We start from the raw sequence: 20,358 nt of genomic DNA, 5'->3' as shown, positions 1-20,358 counted from the left end.
ATGGAAAGCTAGAAACAAATCAAGTCAGTAAGAATATGATACTGTCTTCCTAAAGTCTGCGAAGAAGAATCATTTACCTCCTTTAAGAAAAAGAAGCATGATCAGATTATGTTTTAAGATTTTATTTGAGAGAGAGCAAGCATACACATTTTTAGATATGAACTAAAAGACAATTTCTAGTAAAAATAAAAATCCTGATACAAAGTCTATTAATAAATGGTATCCAAATAAGAAGGGGCAGAGGAAAAGGAGAAGCAAACTCCCCATTGAGCAGGGAGCCTGATGCTGGGCTGGATCCCAGGACCCTGGGATCATGACCTGAGCTGAAGGCAGATGCTTAATGGAGTGAGACACCCAAGTGCCCCAGACTTAAGCTTTAGAAGAGTAACTTTTGTGAACACGTGGAAGATGAACTGGAATGGGGACAAAGCAAAGACAGTGGATTAGAAAGTAAGTTAAAGAAAGTCAGAGTCAAGATGAAGATAATGATGGCTTCATTAAGGCAGTACTATACTTCCCTGTGACAACAATGCAGGGAAGTACAATACAAGTTTACCTCTGGGAGTGAGGAACACACACATGGGAGGGCTCTCTAGTTAGTCTCTATTTCTCAGGTACAAACTCAGTTGGGTGAGTAAAAAACATGGAAGACAGGTCAAAAATGAACATAAGGACTTAAGCATAGTGAAGGCTCAACTCAGTAGTGGAACCAATCCAAAACTCCGAGGTTCTGTGTAAAACACCTGGCAGCTTGCAGAGAACAGAGAAAGAAGGTGGGTCTGCACCATCAAAGAAAATGAAACTTGCAAAAAGGAAAGGAAGTGGTCATGTGGGAAGGAGAAACATAAAACCATGGATGGAAACATGATAAAGAACCCAGAGCAGGCATAAATATTGATGATCCCAAGAAGCTTTAATTTAAATATCAATTACCTGTTCATCACAATCAGATTCCAAGAAGGTCATATCTTTTCGTAAACAGTTGTCAAATCCATGCTCATCACTTTCATTAAGACATTCACAGCCAGCTTTGTTAATAAAAGGCATTAAATCCATCTGAAAAAAATTAAATCAAGACTTCAGGCAAAGTATCTGAATTTGGTATAACAATCTAACAAATGTAAATATTGTAAATATGTGATTCTCTCTAGGCAACTTTAATGAAAACTTCTCTTATAAAACAGTTACTAAAATTTTTATGATAATCCTTTCATTTGAATTTCTGACTGAGATCTACTACTATTAAAGCTAAATCTAGGCTTAGCCCACTTGATAAGGTATCAAAAACCAAGTCTTTAACCAAAAGATTATAAAACATTGACTTGTACTTTTTTAGTACCAGTGTTTAGCAGAGCTAAATATGCAAATTAAAATATCCATAAGATCCAAGAAAAGCCTGCCTCCCTCTTCTAGTGGTCACGTACTCTTAAACATATATTCATAAAGAGTTTACATATAAGATGAATAACAAATAAGGATTAAAACATTTGTTATTATGGAAAATTTCAAGCCTATATAAACAAATAATACAGTGAACCTCACGTCCTCAACGCCCAGGTGCAATAATCAACTCATGGCCACTCTTGTTTCTTCTTTACCCTGCAAGCAGTCCCCACCCCTCCTGTTTTCAAATAAATCTTAGGCGTTTCTTCATTTCTTTCATGAACATTTCATTGTGTTCATGAACATTTCTAAGAGATAAGGACTCTTAAAAAATCCTCTGGGACGCCTGGGTGGCTCAGTTGGTTAAACATCTGCCTTCAGCTCAGGTATGATCCCAGGGCCCTAGGACCAAGCCCCACATCAGGATCCTTGCTCAGTGGGGAGCCTGCTTCTCCCTTGCTTGTGATGCATACACGCGCTCTCTCTCTCTAGCTGACAAATAAATAAATAAATTTTTTTTTTTAATCCTAAATATTGGGGCACCTGGGTGGCCTCTGCCTTCGGCTCAGGTCATGATCCCAGGGTCCTAGGATCAAGCTCCCCATTGGGCTCTCTGCTCAGCAGGGAGCCTGCTTCCCTTCCTCTCTCTCTCTGCCTACCTCTCTGCCTACTTGTGTTCTCTGTCAAATAAATAAAATCTTTAAAAAATAAATAAGTAAAAAAATAAATAAATAAATAAAAATAAAATAAAAATAAAAATAAAAAATAAATAAGTAAAATCTTAAATATTATCACAACTAAAACAATGAGTAATACTTTATTATTAGCAAATATCCATGTCTGAATTTCTTCAGTTGTCTAGTAAATGTTTTACAGTTGGAACTATTAGAATAAGAATCCAAAATCCATACACTGTAGTTGGTTAATGTAGCTCAAATCTCCTTTAATCCATGGTCATTTAGCACCCACAGATTTCTAATATTCTAGATTTTGCTGGCTGATTGCTTCCATGTGGTTGTCATTTAACATTTTCCTGTCTCCCATGTATGCGTTAATAGTCCAACACACCGTCAGAGATGTGACAGTGGTCATCCCTATGTTGTTTCTGACTTTAGTAAGAGTGCCTCTGGTGCTCCCCCATTAAGATATTACTGATTGCTTTAGGAATAAATGTGCATTGAATTCTGTTAAATGCCTTTTCTGCATATTAGGAGATCATAATTTTTCTTTTCTTTTTTTTTTCTTTTTTTTTTTTAAGATTTTATTTATTTATTTGACAGAGAGAGATCACAAGTAGGCAGAGAGGCAGGCAGAAGAGAGAGAGAGAGGGCAGCAGGCTCCCTGCTGAGCAGAGAGCCTGATGTGGGGCTCAATCCCAGGACCCTGAGATCATGACCTGAGCTGAAAGCAGAGGCTTAACCTGAGCCACCCAGGCGCCCCATAATCTTTCTTTTCTAGATCACTGGATTTTGTTTACTAACATTGTAAGAGCTTTACAATAATTGTTCCTAATTGGAACTGGTCGGTAGCTTTTGTTATACAACACTGTCTGGGGACTAATGGCATTATATCTGACCTAACTACACACTGACATATTCTAGAAATATGCAATTGGAAATAAATATCACTACCTATGTAATCAACTTGCCAATAATGAGGAAAGAATAACAGAAAAACAATCAGACAAATCCAGATTGTGGGACAGTCTGTAAGATAGATGGTCCAACCTGCACTGTACAATAAGATAGATAGCCATTAGTTACATTTGGAGATTTAAAATTGATTAAAAGTAAATAAAATTTAAAATTCAGTTCCTCAGTTGCACTAGTCATGTAACAAATGCACAATAGCCACATGTACCTACTAGCTACTGGCTACCATATTTGACTGGTACCAGTTTAAACTTCCAAAAAAAGGCTGTCATGAATGGAAAAAAAAAAAAAAAAAAAAAAAAAAAAAGACACGTCTCCAGAACACTAAAGAAAAACAACTTAAACGTAATGCATGATCCTTGACTTGATCCTAGACAGGGCAAAAATAGCTATAAAGACTATTCTGGAGGGGTGCCTGGGTGGCTCAGTTGGGTAAGCATCTGTCTCTGGCTCAAGTCAGGATCCTGGGGTTCTGGGAGTAAGCCCCACATCAGGCTCTCTGCTCAGGCAGGAGTCTGCTTCTCCCTCTCCCTCTGCCCCTCCATCCGCTTGTGCTTTCAAATAAATAATAAAATCTTAAAAAAAAAAAATATTCCGGAGATAATTAAGAAAATGTGAATGTAGGCTTTAAGTATGAGAGATATTATATTGTACCATTTGTTAAATTTCTTAGGTGTGATAATGGTATCATGGTTATGTAAATGAATGTTCTTGCTCCTAGAAGCTATATTTAGAGATAAACCATCACGATGTCTATAGTTTACTTTTAAATGATTCTGTAGAAGGTAAAAGTAGATAAATACATATCGAGAAAGCAAAAACAGCAAAATATTTACAACTGATGAACACAGGTAAATGGTTATATGTGTTTGCTGTACTACTGCTCTGTCAATTGTTTTGTTTAATAAATTTCACCTTTCTTTTTTAGAGGGGGAAAATCTAACATAAGACACACAGGAAGTTAGAAAAACCTTTCTATGCTTCTAGTTTGGGTTAACGAAAGACCTTACTACACAAATTCGGGTCACTTAAGGTTTCATTTCATTTTGATGAATGATGACAAAATCTGGAGACCAAAATCTACAGTTCAGAGGTCAGAATACTAAAATACACATATAAACCTCAAGATTCAGAACATAGGCAAATCCAACTTCAATTCCAGAGTGCCCAGAACTCAAACTTCTGGGGGAGAGGAAGACCTGATATTGATGGAGCTCTCATTGCCACTTAGAGCCACACTAGGTACTCTTAGCAAATATGGGAGAGAAAAGAGAACATTTTAAACTTTCCCCATGCTTCAATCAACGCTTTAAAAACTAAAAGTCATTACATTCACAAAAATACTGTCTTACTTCTGAATAAGGACTATTATGATTCTTAATGTTTTGAGTATCACATCTACATTTATTGCAATATTTCAAATCCCTCTAAGAGACAGGAGTACCTCTCTTACTCTGGCTTCAATCAAATTAGGAGTTCCAAAACTAGTATGTACAAACTCAGTAACTTGTACAACTTCTTAGTGTTAAGACATAACTGAAAGTCTTTAAAACCAAAATTTTATTTTAAAATTGTCAATACATTTTTGTAATACTAATACTTAGATCTACTTAAGGCTTTCTCCCATTTAGTTTCTATTTGTCTTGTGAGAATGATGACATTCTTAGAAACACATTACCAAAATCTTAAATATTTAATAATCTTGTAGACATATAGTTCAAAACTTTTAATGTCTTGACTGACACCTGATGGAAAAAATGAAAATGTTTTTAATAGCCTTTCACACTGTATGCATAACATCTGCATGAAAACTAAATTTTTTTAATTTCTTAAAACTTCATTTTTTCCTGCTTATCTCCTACCTGAGGTCATAACACTGATAATCACACTCAGCTGATGTGTAAAGAAGTATCCCTCTAGCTAAGCAGCAGGACTATTGCGCTCCTAAGACCTTTTCATGCAAAAACCCTTAGTAAATACAGGAAAAAAAAATACAAAGATGTAAACACAACAGTTTACAAGTCAAATAATTTCCAAAGTTTTCCAAAAGGTGTCACAACCCTGACTTATACAACTTGCTCATACTTTCTAACTGCATATTACAATTTCAAATTATTACATAACAGTTCTGTTTTAAATAGACATTAATTGTCTCCCTCACTTAATTAATACCAGTACGACATGTTAAACACACTTTTTGAAGACACAACCCTCAATCCCCCACACACAAAAAGACTTTCTCATATGTATCTGACTGGAGTAGGAGAGTCTCCTTATTCAGCAGGAATTTAAGGGACTTAGAACGTGTAGTCCATGACATCGATCTGCTTTACTGTACTTGATACACATTCTTTCATACATCAGCTTTAACTAGAGGTAATCATTATTTTTTAAAAAGTTCATTTTTTATCTGCAACTACAATTAACTTTATAACAAGAAAAATTAGGAACGATATATACAAATATGTATTTTAGTATGCAGGATTAACCAATTTGTATAAATGAGTCAGTTACCATGAATTACTTCTGAATTTTGGTCCTTCCTGAATAGCTCTTATGATATAGATGCTGAATTATAACCATTTGTATTATGCAATTTTCAAACACTTTTAAGTTCCTAAGTCTTCAAGTTTTTAGTTGAATAATAATTTACTCTTAAAACTCAGAAAAACATATCCAATAGCAAAGTCACATATGACCCAAAAACAAAATAAGTAGGTTTTTTTTTGTTTTTTTTTTGTTTTTTGCAGAAAGAAAGAGGTGCCAGAAAATAAGGGATACATTAAAAAGGAGAGAGAAAACTATAAGAAGCGGCAGGAAAAGGAGTCCAGCATATAAAGATCACACATTAAAATTTACATGTCATTTTACTCAATTGTCAAAACCTCAAAAATTTTTCCAACGCACATTTCTTCATATTTTCGGGAAAAAAAATATATATGTATAATTTTAAAATTACATATAAATAAATCATACATTATATGTAATAAAATGAAAATCAAATGTATATATAAAAATATATACATTAAAAATGATTAAATGTTTAAAACTGGCTATTAAGACAATTCAGAAAGTAGGTTTAAAAAAGAAAACAAGTAGCAAAAAGAATTATTTAAGAAAAATTGTTTCTCATGAGGGCTTAAGATTATAATGCATACAAGAGAAGCAATACCCAATAGTCAGCTAATGAAATTACTTTTAAAGATCTTATTTGAAAATATTCTTAACTAGCAAAAGATAACAGTCAATATCATTTTAACCAAATAATGAGAAGAGATGTATCATCATTTCACTTTTAAGTCTACCTACATAGCCTTTTGGAATATCTGTGTCCTCATTGCTTCCAGGGTCATTTTCTAAGTGCTGCTTGATTTTTTCTTCTAATCCAACAGCATCTGCTCCTTGATACTGATCAATTCTCACTTTGTTTCGAAAAAACAGAAATGTAGGTGTTGCTGATATATTGTTGGTGGCAGCTGTTCCCTAGAATTGGCAAGTTAGATACTGTTAATGATTAAAATTTACCTTAAACCACTTTGAATATTCATTCTACATCTCTATAGAAGCTAAATATCCAAGCATGAACAAAGCCACATAAAATAATTTATTCCCAATTGCTATTTAAGAAAAAACAGACCTACTACTGAGGGCACAACTACATTACCTTCAAATTCCCAATGAAGTACAACATGCATTTTTATCAATTTTAGTGTTAAACACTTAACCCCCAGGTAGAACAATTAGCTTCCAATACAGAAATTATGCTTTATACCACCAGGCAGAGTTTTCATAAGTACATGCTGTTTCTTAAATGGAGAAGCCCAAAAGGGTATTGATATGTCAATGCTACTAGGAAAAAATACACATCTGAACAACAGTAGCCCATCTCTCCATGAAAATGAAGTAAATGTACTCAACTCTACTCATAGAAATGGCTTCTGACCTCCCATCAAATACACTGCAACAACTACCTTTTAAAAATCTGTTCCAACTGCACTTTATTATAAAACTAAGTACTGAGTGGAAATGAGCTAATTAACCACTGACTCATGACTTAAACTTTTCATAAGTGTAAAGGAAATAATAAAGCAAATATGTCACCTTGCATATTCAAATACTATGAAGAGATATCACTATACTGTTTAAAGAAAAAAAAAGCGTAAAGTTTACATAGAGATGCCTTCTCTAAACCTCAAAAAATTTTTTAAAAAAGACAAAAAAATGATTGACATTTTAGAACAGTATTGTCCAAAAAAAATATAACACATAAATGTGGGCTATACATGTGATTTTAAGTTGCCAGTATCCCAGCATTTTAAGTAGCCAATACAAAAAAGTACAGAGAAACAACTGAAATCAATTTTAATAATATATTTTAGTAAACCCAATAATCGCATTTTCAACACACTGTAAAAAAAACTAGTGACATATTTTACATTTTTTTCATACTAAGCCTTCAAAATCCCATGTGTATTTTACACTTACAGCACTTCTCAATTTCGATTTGCCACATTTCAAGTGTGTAGTAACCACATGCTGCTAGTGGCTATCATACTGGAAATAAAGCTCCAGAACACAGCTCCAGCGAGACAGTGAACACTGAAATAAGGGCCAGTAATGGGAGTACAGCAGTATGCAACAGAAGTACTAAGCAATATTACAGGGTTTAAACCAAACCCAAACTACTTACTACAAACTACTGTAACATTTACAAATTCTTTTCACACTCAGAAATGTATCAAAGACAAAACCTCACCAAAAAGAGGATCCACACAGCTATTCCTTAGTAAGAACCAAAAACGACATTTTCAGTGTTGGAAGGAACCTTGAAAAATTTTTCCCATTAATTCCTCCCTACTTCCACATACGCAAACACAGAACTGCCACAGAGCCATTCCAACTAAGTAATCAGTGCAATCTCCCAACAACACTGCGTCTCAATCAATGGACGGTAATTAACACTTTCAGGTTTCTGCTGAGTATGCAGCTTTGAAGCTATGATTACAAACTAACCCGATCAATCCAACTCTAACTACAATCAAGAATTCTCCGCCATGGCTTTCAAATCGAACAATGCCTCAGCAATAAAAGATACTATTCTCAATTTGCAAAAGATAAACAAAAAATGTAAAAATAGGACTTCCAGGGGACTGATTTAGTTCAATAGCTTATTAGTTTTGTGTGTCAGAAAGATATTAACAAACCCAGAAGCAATCAATATTGAGCTACCCTTTTAAACTAATGCAGCCACAATAACATTTATAATAATTCACGTCCATATAACATTTCCCCATCTTCAAAGAAGTACTATGTGCATAAAGAGAGAAACAAAGGACAGTAACAATGTTGAATTTCAAACCAATGAAAAAAATTTTTTAAAGGACTCCTTTCCCTTACCTGACACTGATGTACATCAACTTCCAAGAAAACTGCCTGTGGATACTTATTACTCATAGAACTGAATGCTGGGGCAATCCTTAAACATGGTCCACACCTGTGAGAAAGGTAAAAAACATGCTTGGTAAAAAACAAAAAGAAAAACAAAACAAAAAAACCCACAAAAAACTGTATTAATTTATACTCTGAAGAATTTGTTAAAATATGAAATTAAACAAAAAATCTCATCATCTTAGCTTTGGTCTTTCTAGTCTCTTCCACGAGATTATTTAGATATACTTGCATCAATACCACACTGTCTTAATGACTACAGATTTATATTAAGTTTTAAAGTCTACTAATGTTAAGTCTTCTGTTTTCTGAGAAAAATTAAAGATGGAAATAAATAAAAGGAGGAATATACTATGCTTATAAACTGGAAAACTCAACAGTGTCAACCTGTCAATGCTCCTAAATTTGACCCTTAGAATCAATGGAAAATCCCAGTAAGTTTTATTCCCCAAGTTAACAAGTTTAAATTCTAAAATTTATAGGGAAATGCCAAAGATAATCCAAGCCATTCTGAGGTTCAAAGCTGAGAAAATTACATTACTGAGTATTAAGAACAATCACAAAGCTTTGTAAATTAAGAGTGTACAGTATCAGTATCCTACAGAGTACCTGATTTATCAAACATCTGACAGAGCACTGCAGCAGGGAAAGGATGGTCTTTTCAATAAGCAGTGCTGTGTCAAGAGGATACTCACAGGGGAAGATAAATGAATCTTGGCCCCCATACCTCACACCATATACAAAACCAATTCCAGATGGAATTGTTTTTGTCATAGTAATGGATGACAGATCCAGATATGAAAGGTAAAACAATAACAGTTTTAAGAAAAAAATACAAAGGATATTTTCAAAACTCTGGAGTAAGCAAAGATTTCTTAAAACACAAAAAACAGGGGCGCCTGGATGGCTCAGTGGGTTAAAGCCTCTGCCTTCAGCTCAGGTCATGATCTCAGGATCCTGGGATCAAGCCCTGCGTCAGGCTCCCTGCTTAGCAGGGAGCCTGTTTCCCCCTCTCTCTCTGCCTGCCTCTCTGCCTATTTGTGATCTCTGTCAAATAAATAAATAAAAATCTTTAAAAAAAAAAAAAAAGGGAATAATTGATATATTGGAATATACTTGATAAATTGGAAGATATCAAGACCTTGTGTTCCTCGAAATACCATTTAGAGAGTGAAAAGACCCCACAGAGTGGTTAAAAAAAAAAAAAAATCTGTGAAACATATCGAAAGGCTTATACTGCTAATATGTAAAGAATTCATACAAATCAGTAAGAACAAGACTGACACCCAAAAGGAAACTGGGTAAACTCTTAAGCCAGTACATGACAAATGAGGTTATCCTAACAGTCAATAAATATGAAAAGATATCTGACTTCATCTGTCACTAGGGAAGCTTGGGAAATGCAAATTAAAACCTCCACCGAAATAGCTAAAACAAAAAAAAGTATAATAGAGCATTACCAAGAATATGGAGCAATTGAACTGTTTAGTGACTATGCAAACTTTAGGGGTATAACCACTTTAGGGGTAAAGAAAAGAAACTGTCAGTATCTGCTAAACAAAGACCTATGCCTACCTCATATGCATGTCTAAAGTATAGAAACAACAGAAACATCTACATATGTTTGCCTTAGGGCATTTGAAAAAAATATTGATAGTAGTAATATTTCTAATAACCAAAAGTGGAGACTACTTAAATTTCTATCAACACAGAATGAGTAAATTAATTGCAGCTACTCATACTGTGGAATACTATAATGTCACGCAAAAACACATATTAATTCACAAATAATACTGAGAAAAGTGGTACATCATATGATTCCATTTATACACAGTTCAAATACAGACAAAAATCAATGGTACTATAAATAAGGACAAAGGTTACCTTTCCGAGAGTTAAAGACAGGACAGGGTCATGGGAGATATCAAAAGGCTAGTTATGCTCTGTCTGTCCAGAAGCTCATTACATGGGCATGTGTGTTCAGTTTACAAAAATTAATTAAGCCATACATTTATAATTGTTTATTATGTTGTATCTCAATAAAAATTTAGACAAAAACCTTAGCAACGGCAGACAGGAGCACAAGGAAAAGCAAATTCTGAATCACAAAATGTTCAAACTCACAAATGTTCATCCCCAAGCTGTGATTATCTCTCCAGTCTTCAAATTTTTTTTTAAGATTTTATTTATTTGACAAACAGAGATCAGAAATAGGCAGAGAAGCAGGCAGAGTGAGAGAGGAGGAAACAGGCTCCCTGCTGAGCGGAGAGCCCGATGTGGGGCTCGATCCCAGGAGCCTGGGATCATGACCCGAGCTGAAGGCAGAGGCTTCAACCCACTGAGCCACCCAGGCGCCCTCCAGTCTTCAAATTTTAATCAGTATATTCATCCCATGCCATCTTAAACCTCACACCAAAAAAAGCTAACAAAATAAGCAATTAAGTTCTTTAATATTAAGCTTGGTGCTTCTGAAAGTAGATTTTTGGATCTTCTCCTCAAAGAAGTTCGGAGACCAAATTATAAAGAAAAAACATTTACAGTCACTAAACCTATGTTTGTTAAACAAAATACTTTTCCTTATCAGTAAGTCTTAAACATTACGGATGGGAATACCAACTGTTAGATCCTTTCTTAAGGGCCATTAATCATGATTTGTCAATTTTAAATGAACACAACCCAAGATTCAACAATCTCACTTCTATACATCCATACTACCTTAAGATTAACTCATTTTCGCAGTATGTATAACAAAGTTCAATGCAATGTTTATAATGATAAAAAAAATTAGAAACAATCTAAATGGCAATCAACAGAAAAATAGTTTAATATGGTATGACACATACATACCAGGGAATAAGGATAATCTGTAAATCTGTACTGTTTACAAAGACGTGTATATATATATATACACATTAGGTGTGTCACACAATAATCAGTTAATTACTTCTGCAAAGTAGGACTGGAAAAGGAAGAGAGTTTAGGGGAGACTTTTTAAATTATTCGTAATTCTGTATCCTTTTTTTTTTTTAGGATGAACAGGTACCTTTATTTTAAAATATTAAATAACTTGAGACTAGAGAATTAAACACTAACTGCATTTAAATGGGTGTCCCAAATGAAACACAGCTATCTATGCTACACCACAACACACTCATTCCTGGAAAAAAATCTCCCTTACGCAAAAGCATGCATTCAAAATAAGACTTATGGGAAAATTGGACTGAGGCAAACCATTTAAATCTATATAACTTTGTCAAAATACCCCTAAGAAAAAGAAGTACTCAGGAAATACTTAGACAGTCGGGCAGGTGGCTCAGACCTAGAGGCGACCTCAGGGAATATTTTAAATGAGTAACAACGGATGTGTGCATTTCAGTGCTTATGACAATGCAGGTGGAAGCAGAGCTCCAGGCCATGGGGCTGTGGGAGGAAGAGCAACACTGACAACGAAGTCCTCTTGGGAACAAGTGTTGGGTACAAGTGCTTCTGTTAAACTGTAGTAACTCTCTTAAAATAAACATGGAAGAGGGGTGCCTGGGTGGCTCAGCTGGTTAAAGCCTCTGCCTTTGGCTCAGGTCATGATCCCAGGGTCCTGGGGTGAAGCCCCGCATCAGGCTCCCTGCTCAGCGGGGAGCCTGCATCCTCCTCTCCCTCTCTCTGCCTGCCTCTCTGCCTACTTGTGATCTGTCTGTCAAATAAATAAATAAAATCTTTTTTAAAAATAAATAAATAAATAAACGTGGAAGAGAGCTTGCCTGTATGGCTGAGGGTTCTTCTTCTTCCTGCTAAAGTTCTATTTCCATTTCTGTTCCTCACTACCTAGGAAAAATAGAATACGAACCAACACAACTTCCACACTATACTGACATCATGCTCACCAGGCATGTATGAGCTAACAAGTGTTAAGAAAAAAGAAATTCTTGTAGCTAAAATAACTGTCCTAAGATAACTGTTCCCTTTCAAACTTTAACTTTATCTAGATCCTCTGTTTAATTTCAGTTAGCCATCACAGGTTGTAACTGTAGTCAAAAATCAAAATAAGCCCTGGAATACAGAAGCAGAAATAAATACAGCGGCATACTTTCACACTATAATCACTCAAATGAAACTGGTTAGTTATTTTAAGATGTTTGCCTGCTTAACATTAGCATTTAAGGATAAACTTAGAATTTCCATTATTAGCTAAAGCTCCTGAACAAGTCCCTTGATTGCTCCATGTAAAATGAGAAAGAACTGGATTCTCCAGCACCTTTCTAGCAGCTAAAATCTTATGCCCCGGGACACCGGGGTGGTACCGTCAGCTGCGCGTCTGACTCTTCTTGTTTTTGGCCGAGGTCGTAATCTCAGGGTTATCAGATTGAGCCCTAGGTCAGTCTCCATGCTCAGTGCAAAGTCTGCTTGAGACTCTCTCTCTCCCCCGCCCTCTGCCCCTCCCCCACTCCTCAAATCAATAAATATTTAAAATATTATGCCCCAAATACGACTGAATTTCATGATCATACTTTCTTCTCTTGTGCAATCCTTGACTCACAGCCCTCAAATAATATATCATCACAGAGCCTCTGAACTTGTAAATGTAACCAGAGATCATCTAGTCCAGAGGTTTAAAAAAGTGAAAAAAAAAAAGTTCTTTTTCTACCTCTGAACCTCTCTTTGACAGAAAGGTTAGCTTTAAATCTAGTATGTAAAATGCATATATAAGAAGGACTCTAACTTATGCTTTCTGAGAAAAACACAGCACACAACTCTCTAGCTTTCTGCAATACATAAAGAACCAAACCCACAAAACGAAAACTTTAAAACTAATCTAACCTAACACAATTATTGGATAGGTAAGAACTGAAGACCAGGAAAGTTAAAGGACATGCCCAAGATCAGACGCTCTAGTCAATGGCAGGGCCACAACAGAACATTTAATTCCTAATCCAATTCAAGATCAGCTTTCTTTGAAAGCACCAAATTAGTTTCATAAGTAAGATTTTTGTTTACCGTCATTAATATAAACACATTCTACTTCATGAACTTGCCACTCTTCACTATTTGCTAAAGCAGTCAGTGCCCTGCCTTGAGCAGTAACATGTGTAAACACATTGCTGATAAATGGTAAGGAAAATGTACGTGCTTTCTGAAGAGATATTTTAAAAATCTATTTTTCTGTAGGCTATAACTTTAAGGTAGGTAATGTCTACATTATTGTATTTCAATTAGGGCAGGCATAATCATAACTGGTCCAATTAATAACACAAAATGGCTAGCATTCACTGAGCATTTACCATATGTTATACAATTTACAAAACCCTTAAATTCATTTAAGCCCTACAACTCATTTCAAAGTCAAGAACAATGAGGTACAGTGCTAGAATTTGATCACAAAACCCAACTCCTGACAGCTATTCCCAAAACCTCGTAACAGTGGCCTACACACTGCCTTTTGTTATTTCTAAATTAACTGTCAAGATTAAACCTATATGCTCTATTAAATAATTCAGACAGATTCTATTTTGTAAAGTTCAAATCCAGGCAAAACTAATCTGTGGTATTAGAATTCTAGTATGAGAAGAAAGCATAGCAGGGGAAGAGGGAGGCAAATTCTTGATCTACATGTTGGTTAAAACTTCTCAAAGTATTCACAAACGATTTGTGTACATTTTTGCATGCATGTTATAGTTCAATAAAAAAGTATACTTTTAAGAAAAATTCTCTATGTTCTCTGAGGCCTTGCCATGCACTAGCTATCTTAAAGCTCTCCACCTCTCTCATTATCTGCCTGGTGCCTAGACTACTGAACTTGCTATCTCTGTAATTCAGTCTGCAACAATAATGCAGCACATACTATTTTCACACACATATATGACATATTATTTAAATCAGCTACCATAACCATTAGAACTCAACATCCTAACATACACTAACATTCTTCCCAGATGGTAATAGTAACACCTAACCAAATATAAACTAGGACCTGTTTTAACAAAACTGAATATGGTAAAAATGATACATTCATAAATTCAATATCAAAATCATTCATACTCAATATAATTTCACCTACATGTGGGATATAAACAAACACACAAATGAAAAAACCAGAAACAGACTCATAATCTCAGAAAACAAACTGGTGGTAATGAGGGGGGATTGGTGAAGGGATCAAGAGATACGAACTTCCAGTTTTAAAAAAGTCATGGGGCTGAAAAGTACAGCATATGGAATATGGTCAGTAACACTTAATAACTGTATATGGTAAAAGGTGGTAACTGTACTTCTTATACCCTGAAACTAATAAACTATTGTATGCCAAGTATATTTCAATTTAAAAAAATCATAGTAAGTTTTATGAGGAAGAAAATGTATATATATTCTTTTAGCATTGGGGCTTACCCAACAGTGATAACAAAAATGGCACAGCTTATAATCACTGAATGTATCTGAGTATATTTAAAACAAGTAACAGGGGGCGCCTGGGTGGCTCAGTGGGTTAAGCCTCTGCCTTCGGCTCGGGTCATGATCTCAGGGTCCTGGGATGGAGCCCCGCATCGGGCTCTCTGCTCAGTGGGGAGCCTGCTTCTCCCTCTCTCTCTGCCTGCCTCTCTGCCTGCTTGTGATCTCTCTCTCCATCAAATAAATAAATAAAATCTTTGAAAAAAATAAACTAAAACAAGTAACAGTTTGGAAATAACAGTTACAAAAACATATTACCACAGTATGTAATTCACATATACGATTTCATTCTCTAAACAATACTGTTACATTACATATTACTATTCCTATTTTACAGTTAGGAAAAAGAATAGAGTGAAAGGAACTGTCCTAAGTCATAGGATTAGTTTGCAGGCAGCTGTAACTAAATAATTCAAGGCAATATATATTTAAAAATATCAGGCTCTGTGCAATATAGAGATGAACCTGCATTTCCTTTCTACTTAGGCTGGAAAGAACAAGAACAGCACTTTACAATCCAAACTGCATTCAGCAATGGGACCTTAAGTTATTTAATCTGTGACTTAACATCATCATTTGTAAAATGGGGATAATTTCAAAGATTACTTTGAGGATTGAATGAGTCAATATAAATGTTTAAATAAGTCTCTTACAAGAGTAGATAAAACACAGATGTTGACTGTTTCGTTAAGAAAAAAAAAATATATTGGAGAAGGATGCCAAGACCATTCACCAGGGGAAAAGACAGTTTCTTCAACAAATAGTGCTGGGAAAACTGGATATCAACGTACAGAAGAATGAAGGTGGACCTTTACACCATATACAAAAATTAACTCAAAATGAGTAAAAGTCCTAAACTTGAAAACTAAAGTTACAAAATGATTTAATGAAAACACAGGGGTTAAATCTTCATGACACTGGATTTGACAACGATTTCTGGGATATGACACTAAAAGCACGAGCAACAAAAAATCAACTGGATGTCACCAAAATTTAAAGACTTGTACATCACAGGACACTATCAAGAAAGTGAAAGGCAACCAATAGGAGAAAATATTTATAAATCATATATCAGGTAAGGAATACCCAAAATATATAAAGAACTCCTACAATTCAGTAATAAAAAAACCAAAGTCATTCAAAATGAGTAAAGGACTTGAATAGATATTTCTCCACGGGAGATATTAAGCACAAGAAAATATGCCCAACTCATTAGTCATTAAGGAAATGAAAACCAAAACCACCAGACCACTTCACACCCATTTAGGATGGCCATTAAAATATAAAAAGTGTTGGCAGGTATGTGGAAAATTAGAACTCTCCTGCACTGCTGGTGGGAATGCAAAATGGTGCAACCACATTCCACTCCCAGGTATATACTGAAAAGAACTGAAAACCGTCACTCAAAGAAATCCCTGCACACCAATGCTGATGGCAGTATTACAAAAGCAAAAGGTGGAAACAACCCAACATCATCAACAGATGAATAAGCAATATATGGTGTACACATACAGTGAAATATTATTTAAATTGAAAGAGGAAATTCTGAAACATGCTGCAACGTGGATGAACCTTGAAAACATTATGCTAAGTGAAATAAACCAGAAACCAAATGACAAATATATTTAATTCCACTTACATGAGGTATCAATAGGCAAATTCACAATGACAAAAAGAAGTTACCAGGGGTGGGAGTTTTCGCTTAATGGATACTTACTGGTTAACGCTTTTATCTGAGATAATGAAAAATTCTAGGAAATAGTGGTGATGTTGGTACAACATGTGAATGTACTTACTGTCACTGAACTATACATTTAGAAATGGCTAACATGGTAAATTTCATGTTACATATATTTCACTACAATTAAAAACCCGAGTGCTCACTCTGGTAGCAGTTTTATTTTATTTATTTATTTATTTATTACTGAAATATTTTATTACTAAAATAGGATAAAATAGGATAACATGCAAATTTGTGAAACATTCCATCTTAAAAACAAAACAAACCCCTGAAAATACTGGAGAGCCACAAAGATTTTTAAACATAACGGTGACAATCTGCATAACATTATATTAAAATTAATAGGTTAGATATAACATTGAAGTGGAGAAAAAGGAAAAAGGCTTAAAGTCGGGATGGAAAAGAAATAGCTGTTGGAGAAAACTATGTTCTTGGCCTAAAATGGGACATTAAGTTTGATCTAAGAGGTTTCCTACATGATCTACTGGATACAGTTGTTTGAGGGTCTAATACTGATACCCAGTTACCTCAATGGCCAAAATGTTAAGGAACTTTAAGGCAAATATAATCTTATCAGATTTATAAATGTTAGCTATAAATATACTTTTGAACTTGAAAGTTCTCTAAATTCATTTGCCAAAAAAATTTTCATTGCATCAAAATACCTTTTTAAAAGTAAATAACACAGTGCTTCACCAATCAATGCCTGTAATTGTTTATATTAAATGTTGCCTCACTGTTAATGGAAATGTTGCCTTAATAGCAAAGTTTCCCCACTTTTCTCATTTCAATTAATAAATTTTTGATCACTGTTTGTCATCTGTTCTGCTATGGTTAAGGGAAAAAGAGAGTGTTTTATTGCGGGATGAAAGTCTACACACTCCTGTACGCTAGAACTAGAAAAGTTAATTAAAAATGAGATTCACTGTTAAAATCATCTCTTCCCTTTTCCAATTTTGGCCTAGGTACCTAATAAATGTACGGGTATCCCTCCATATTAAAAATATAGACATTACAGAGGCGCCTGGGTGGCTCAGTGGGTTAAAGCCTCTGCCTTCAGCTCAGGTCATGGTCCCAGAGTCCTGGGATCGAGCCCCGCATCGGGCTCTCTGCTCGGCGGGGAGCCTGCTCTCTGCCTGCCTCTCTGCCTACTTGTGATCTCTGTCAAATAAATAAATAAAATCTTAAAAAAAAAAAAAAAACCAGTGACTTGGTTTAAAAAATATATATATAGACATTACAAAATTGCTAAAGCTGGGAAGACATATTTATAGAATTTGACATTACTTTCAGACATGTCCTCATGATGAAATTTTTATCTTCTTGAACTCAGTAAATGTGAAAGTCCACATGTCAAATTGGTACTCTATGCCACCCTAGAAAATCCAATATACTGCTCGTTTTCAATTCTGTACAAGAGAAATCGGTGTAGGAATAAGTCCTTAATTGTTTTCATCTCTATCTGCATTCCTCCCCACAATGACTAAAACTATCTAATCCTAATGCCACTACTTATACATTCAACATTTACTAAATCATATTCAATAGCCATGAATCACTTTTCATCCTGATTCAAAATACTGCCTAATGTTTATAAAGTTACCTGGACTACTAAATGTGTTACTTAAATAGTGATACCTGTAGTAGATTTCTCCAGGTTTAATTGTAAATAACTCGGGGGAGGGGGTGAAGATAAATCAAATGGAGATCTTTAATACAAACGTAGTGATCCAAAGGGGCACGTGCACCCGAATGTTTATAGCAGCAATGTCCACAACAGCCAAACTGTGGAAAGAACCTAGATGTCCATCAACAGATGAATGGATAAAGAAGATGTGGTGTGTGTGTGTGTATATATATATACAATGGAATATTATGCAGCCATCAAAAGAAATGAAATCTTGCCATTTGCGATGATGTGGATGGAACTGGAGGATATTATGCTGAGTGAAATAAGTCAATCAGAGAAAGACAATTATCATATGATCTCCCTGATATGAGGAAGCTGAGAGGCAATGTTGGGCAGGTTTGAGGAGTAGGAAAAGAATAAATGAAACAAGATGGGATCCGTAGGGAGACAAACCACGAGAGACTCTTAATCTCACAAAACAAACTGAGGGTTGGGGGGGGTTGGGTTATGGACACTGGGGAAGGTATGTGCTATGGTGAGTGTTGTGAAGTGTGTAAACCTGGCGATTCACAGACCCCTGGGGCTGCTAATACACTATATGTTAATTAAAAAGATAAAAAAATAAAAAAAATTTTTTTTAAATGGAGACCTTTAATCCTTCTAAGTTAGAAGGCATTGACATACGCAAGCGGAGGTCAATAAATACAGTCGCAGAAATCTTGGTTCTGAAGGGCTAGTTCCAACATGTCACTCTGACACAGGTACACTGCATGCTCAAAATAGAAAATCCACGAGCTCTGCGACCAACAAATTATGTTGAGATTTACCCAACCCAGTTAAGCATCTTTCAAGATCCCTGTCCTCTTAAACCATCAAGTCAAAAATGAAATCTATTTGGCCAAACCCAGATGTCTGGGTATCTATATTTAATATATACTCATTCTAATTTCCGTGATCAGATGTAGCCGCACATAAAGGAGCCTAAGTTACCAAGTTACTAACCAAACGAGTAACAAAACCATTAAGAAAATTAAAAAGCACCCGGACTCAACATTAATTTAAAATGCATTAAAATGAGCTTCGGGCCTAAGCACTACGTGGATTAGCTGGATAGACCCAACTGAATTTTCTAAAGGTTTTACAGAAATGCAGGTGGTGAAGCAAGCCAAAGTGTTGGGTAAATTAAGATTTCAGGATTTCTAAAATGCAAGTGAGAGCTGGCTCCCCGAAACGAACGGGGCAGGCGAAAGCAAGGGCCGCTGTAAGAAGACTACCACAGACTAGAAGGGGGCCACCCCCAAGTCCAGAGCTCGTCCGAGGATGCAGAAGGGATGGGAGGCGATCTCCTGGACTATGGAACGCGGAGGGCCAGGCCTCCGTGCCCTCCAGAGACTCCCCTGTGCACAAACGGGGGCTCACACCCAAGAGCTGCGGCCTAACCGGGCAGCGCCTGGGGCTGCGGCCAGCGCCGGACATTCCCGAGCAGGAGACCGCAAGGGAGTGGGGACCCGAACAAGTGAAGGGAAAGCAGGGACGAACACACAAGGCCCACAGGGCTCGCGCCCGACCTCACCCTCGCATGGTGAACTTGACCACGGCCAGTCTGGAGCCCGCGCCGCTCAGCTCCGGCTGGAAATCTGGGTCGCTCCCGACCGGCTTCACTCCCACCATTCTTAGCCCGGCAGGGCGGCCGCGACGCCACCGGCTTCAAAACTGAAGGAGAAGACCCGGGAGAGAAAGGGGAGAGGCTCAGAGAGGCCGAGGCCTGAACACAGGAGGTGACGACCGCTGCGTCTTCTCCGGGACTCTCAGTGCCGAGTCACGCCAGGGAGCGGAGCGGCCGAGGGGGTGGGGATGGGAGGGGGGAGGGGAGGGGAGAGGCGAGGAAAGGAAAGGCGTGCGGCACCCAGGAGCCACCGCGCGACCAGGACGCCGGCGCTTGCGCATGATGGCGTCATTTCCGCGTCGTCCGTTTTGGCTCCCACCGCCCAATCCTAAAACGCGACCCCTGGCTCCACCCTCCTCTGCGGAACCCCACGCCGGCGGGAGCGGCGCAGGCGCAGGAG

The 20,358-nt window shown here is 36.5% G+C and overlaps 1 protein-coding gene across 1 annotated transcript in view; it reads right to left on the bottom strand.

Annotated features, from left to right (window-relative positions):
* Positions 1–20,150, bottom strand: part of LOC111154300 (thioredoxin like 1) — a 33,946-nt gene extending 13,796 nt beyond the window's left edge. Inside the window, exons 1-4 of the mRNA XM_022513807.1 lie at positions 19,866–20,150; positions 8,433–8,529; positions 6,345–6,518; positions 934–1,056 (exon numbers count right to left, since the gene is read on the bottom strand). Of these exons, the coding sequence (XP_022369515.1) occupies positions 934–1,056; positions 6,345–6,518; positions 8,433–8,529; positions 19,866–19,963 (492 nt within the window). The 5' untranslated portion in view covers positions 19,964–20,150. The remainder of the gene's footprint in view (positions 1–933; positions 1,057–6,344; positions 6,519–8,432; positions 8,530–19,865) is intronic.
* Positions 20,151–20,358: the final 208 nt, after the last annotated feature.

Source organism: Enhydra lutris, unplaced genomic scaffold (genome assembly GCF_002288905.1).
Source record: "Enhydra lutris kenyoni isolate GAN:26980312 unplaced genomic scaffold, ASM228890v2 scaffoldscaffold36, whole genome shotgun sequence".
In the NCBI taxonomy this organism is placed as follows: Eukaryota; Metazoa; Chordata; class Mammalia; order Carnivora; family Mustelidae; genus Enhydra; species Enhydra lutris.
This window is presented reverse-complemented; position numbering and strand designations above follow the sequence as displayed.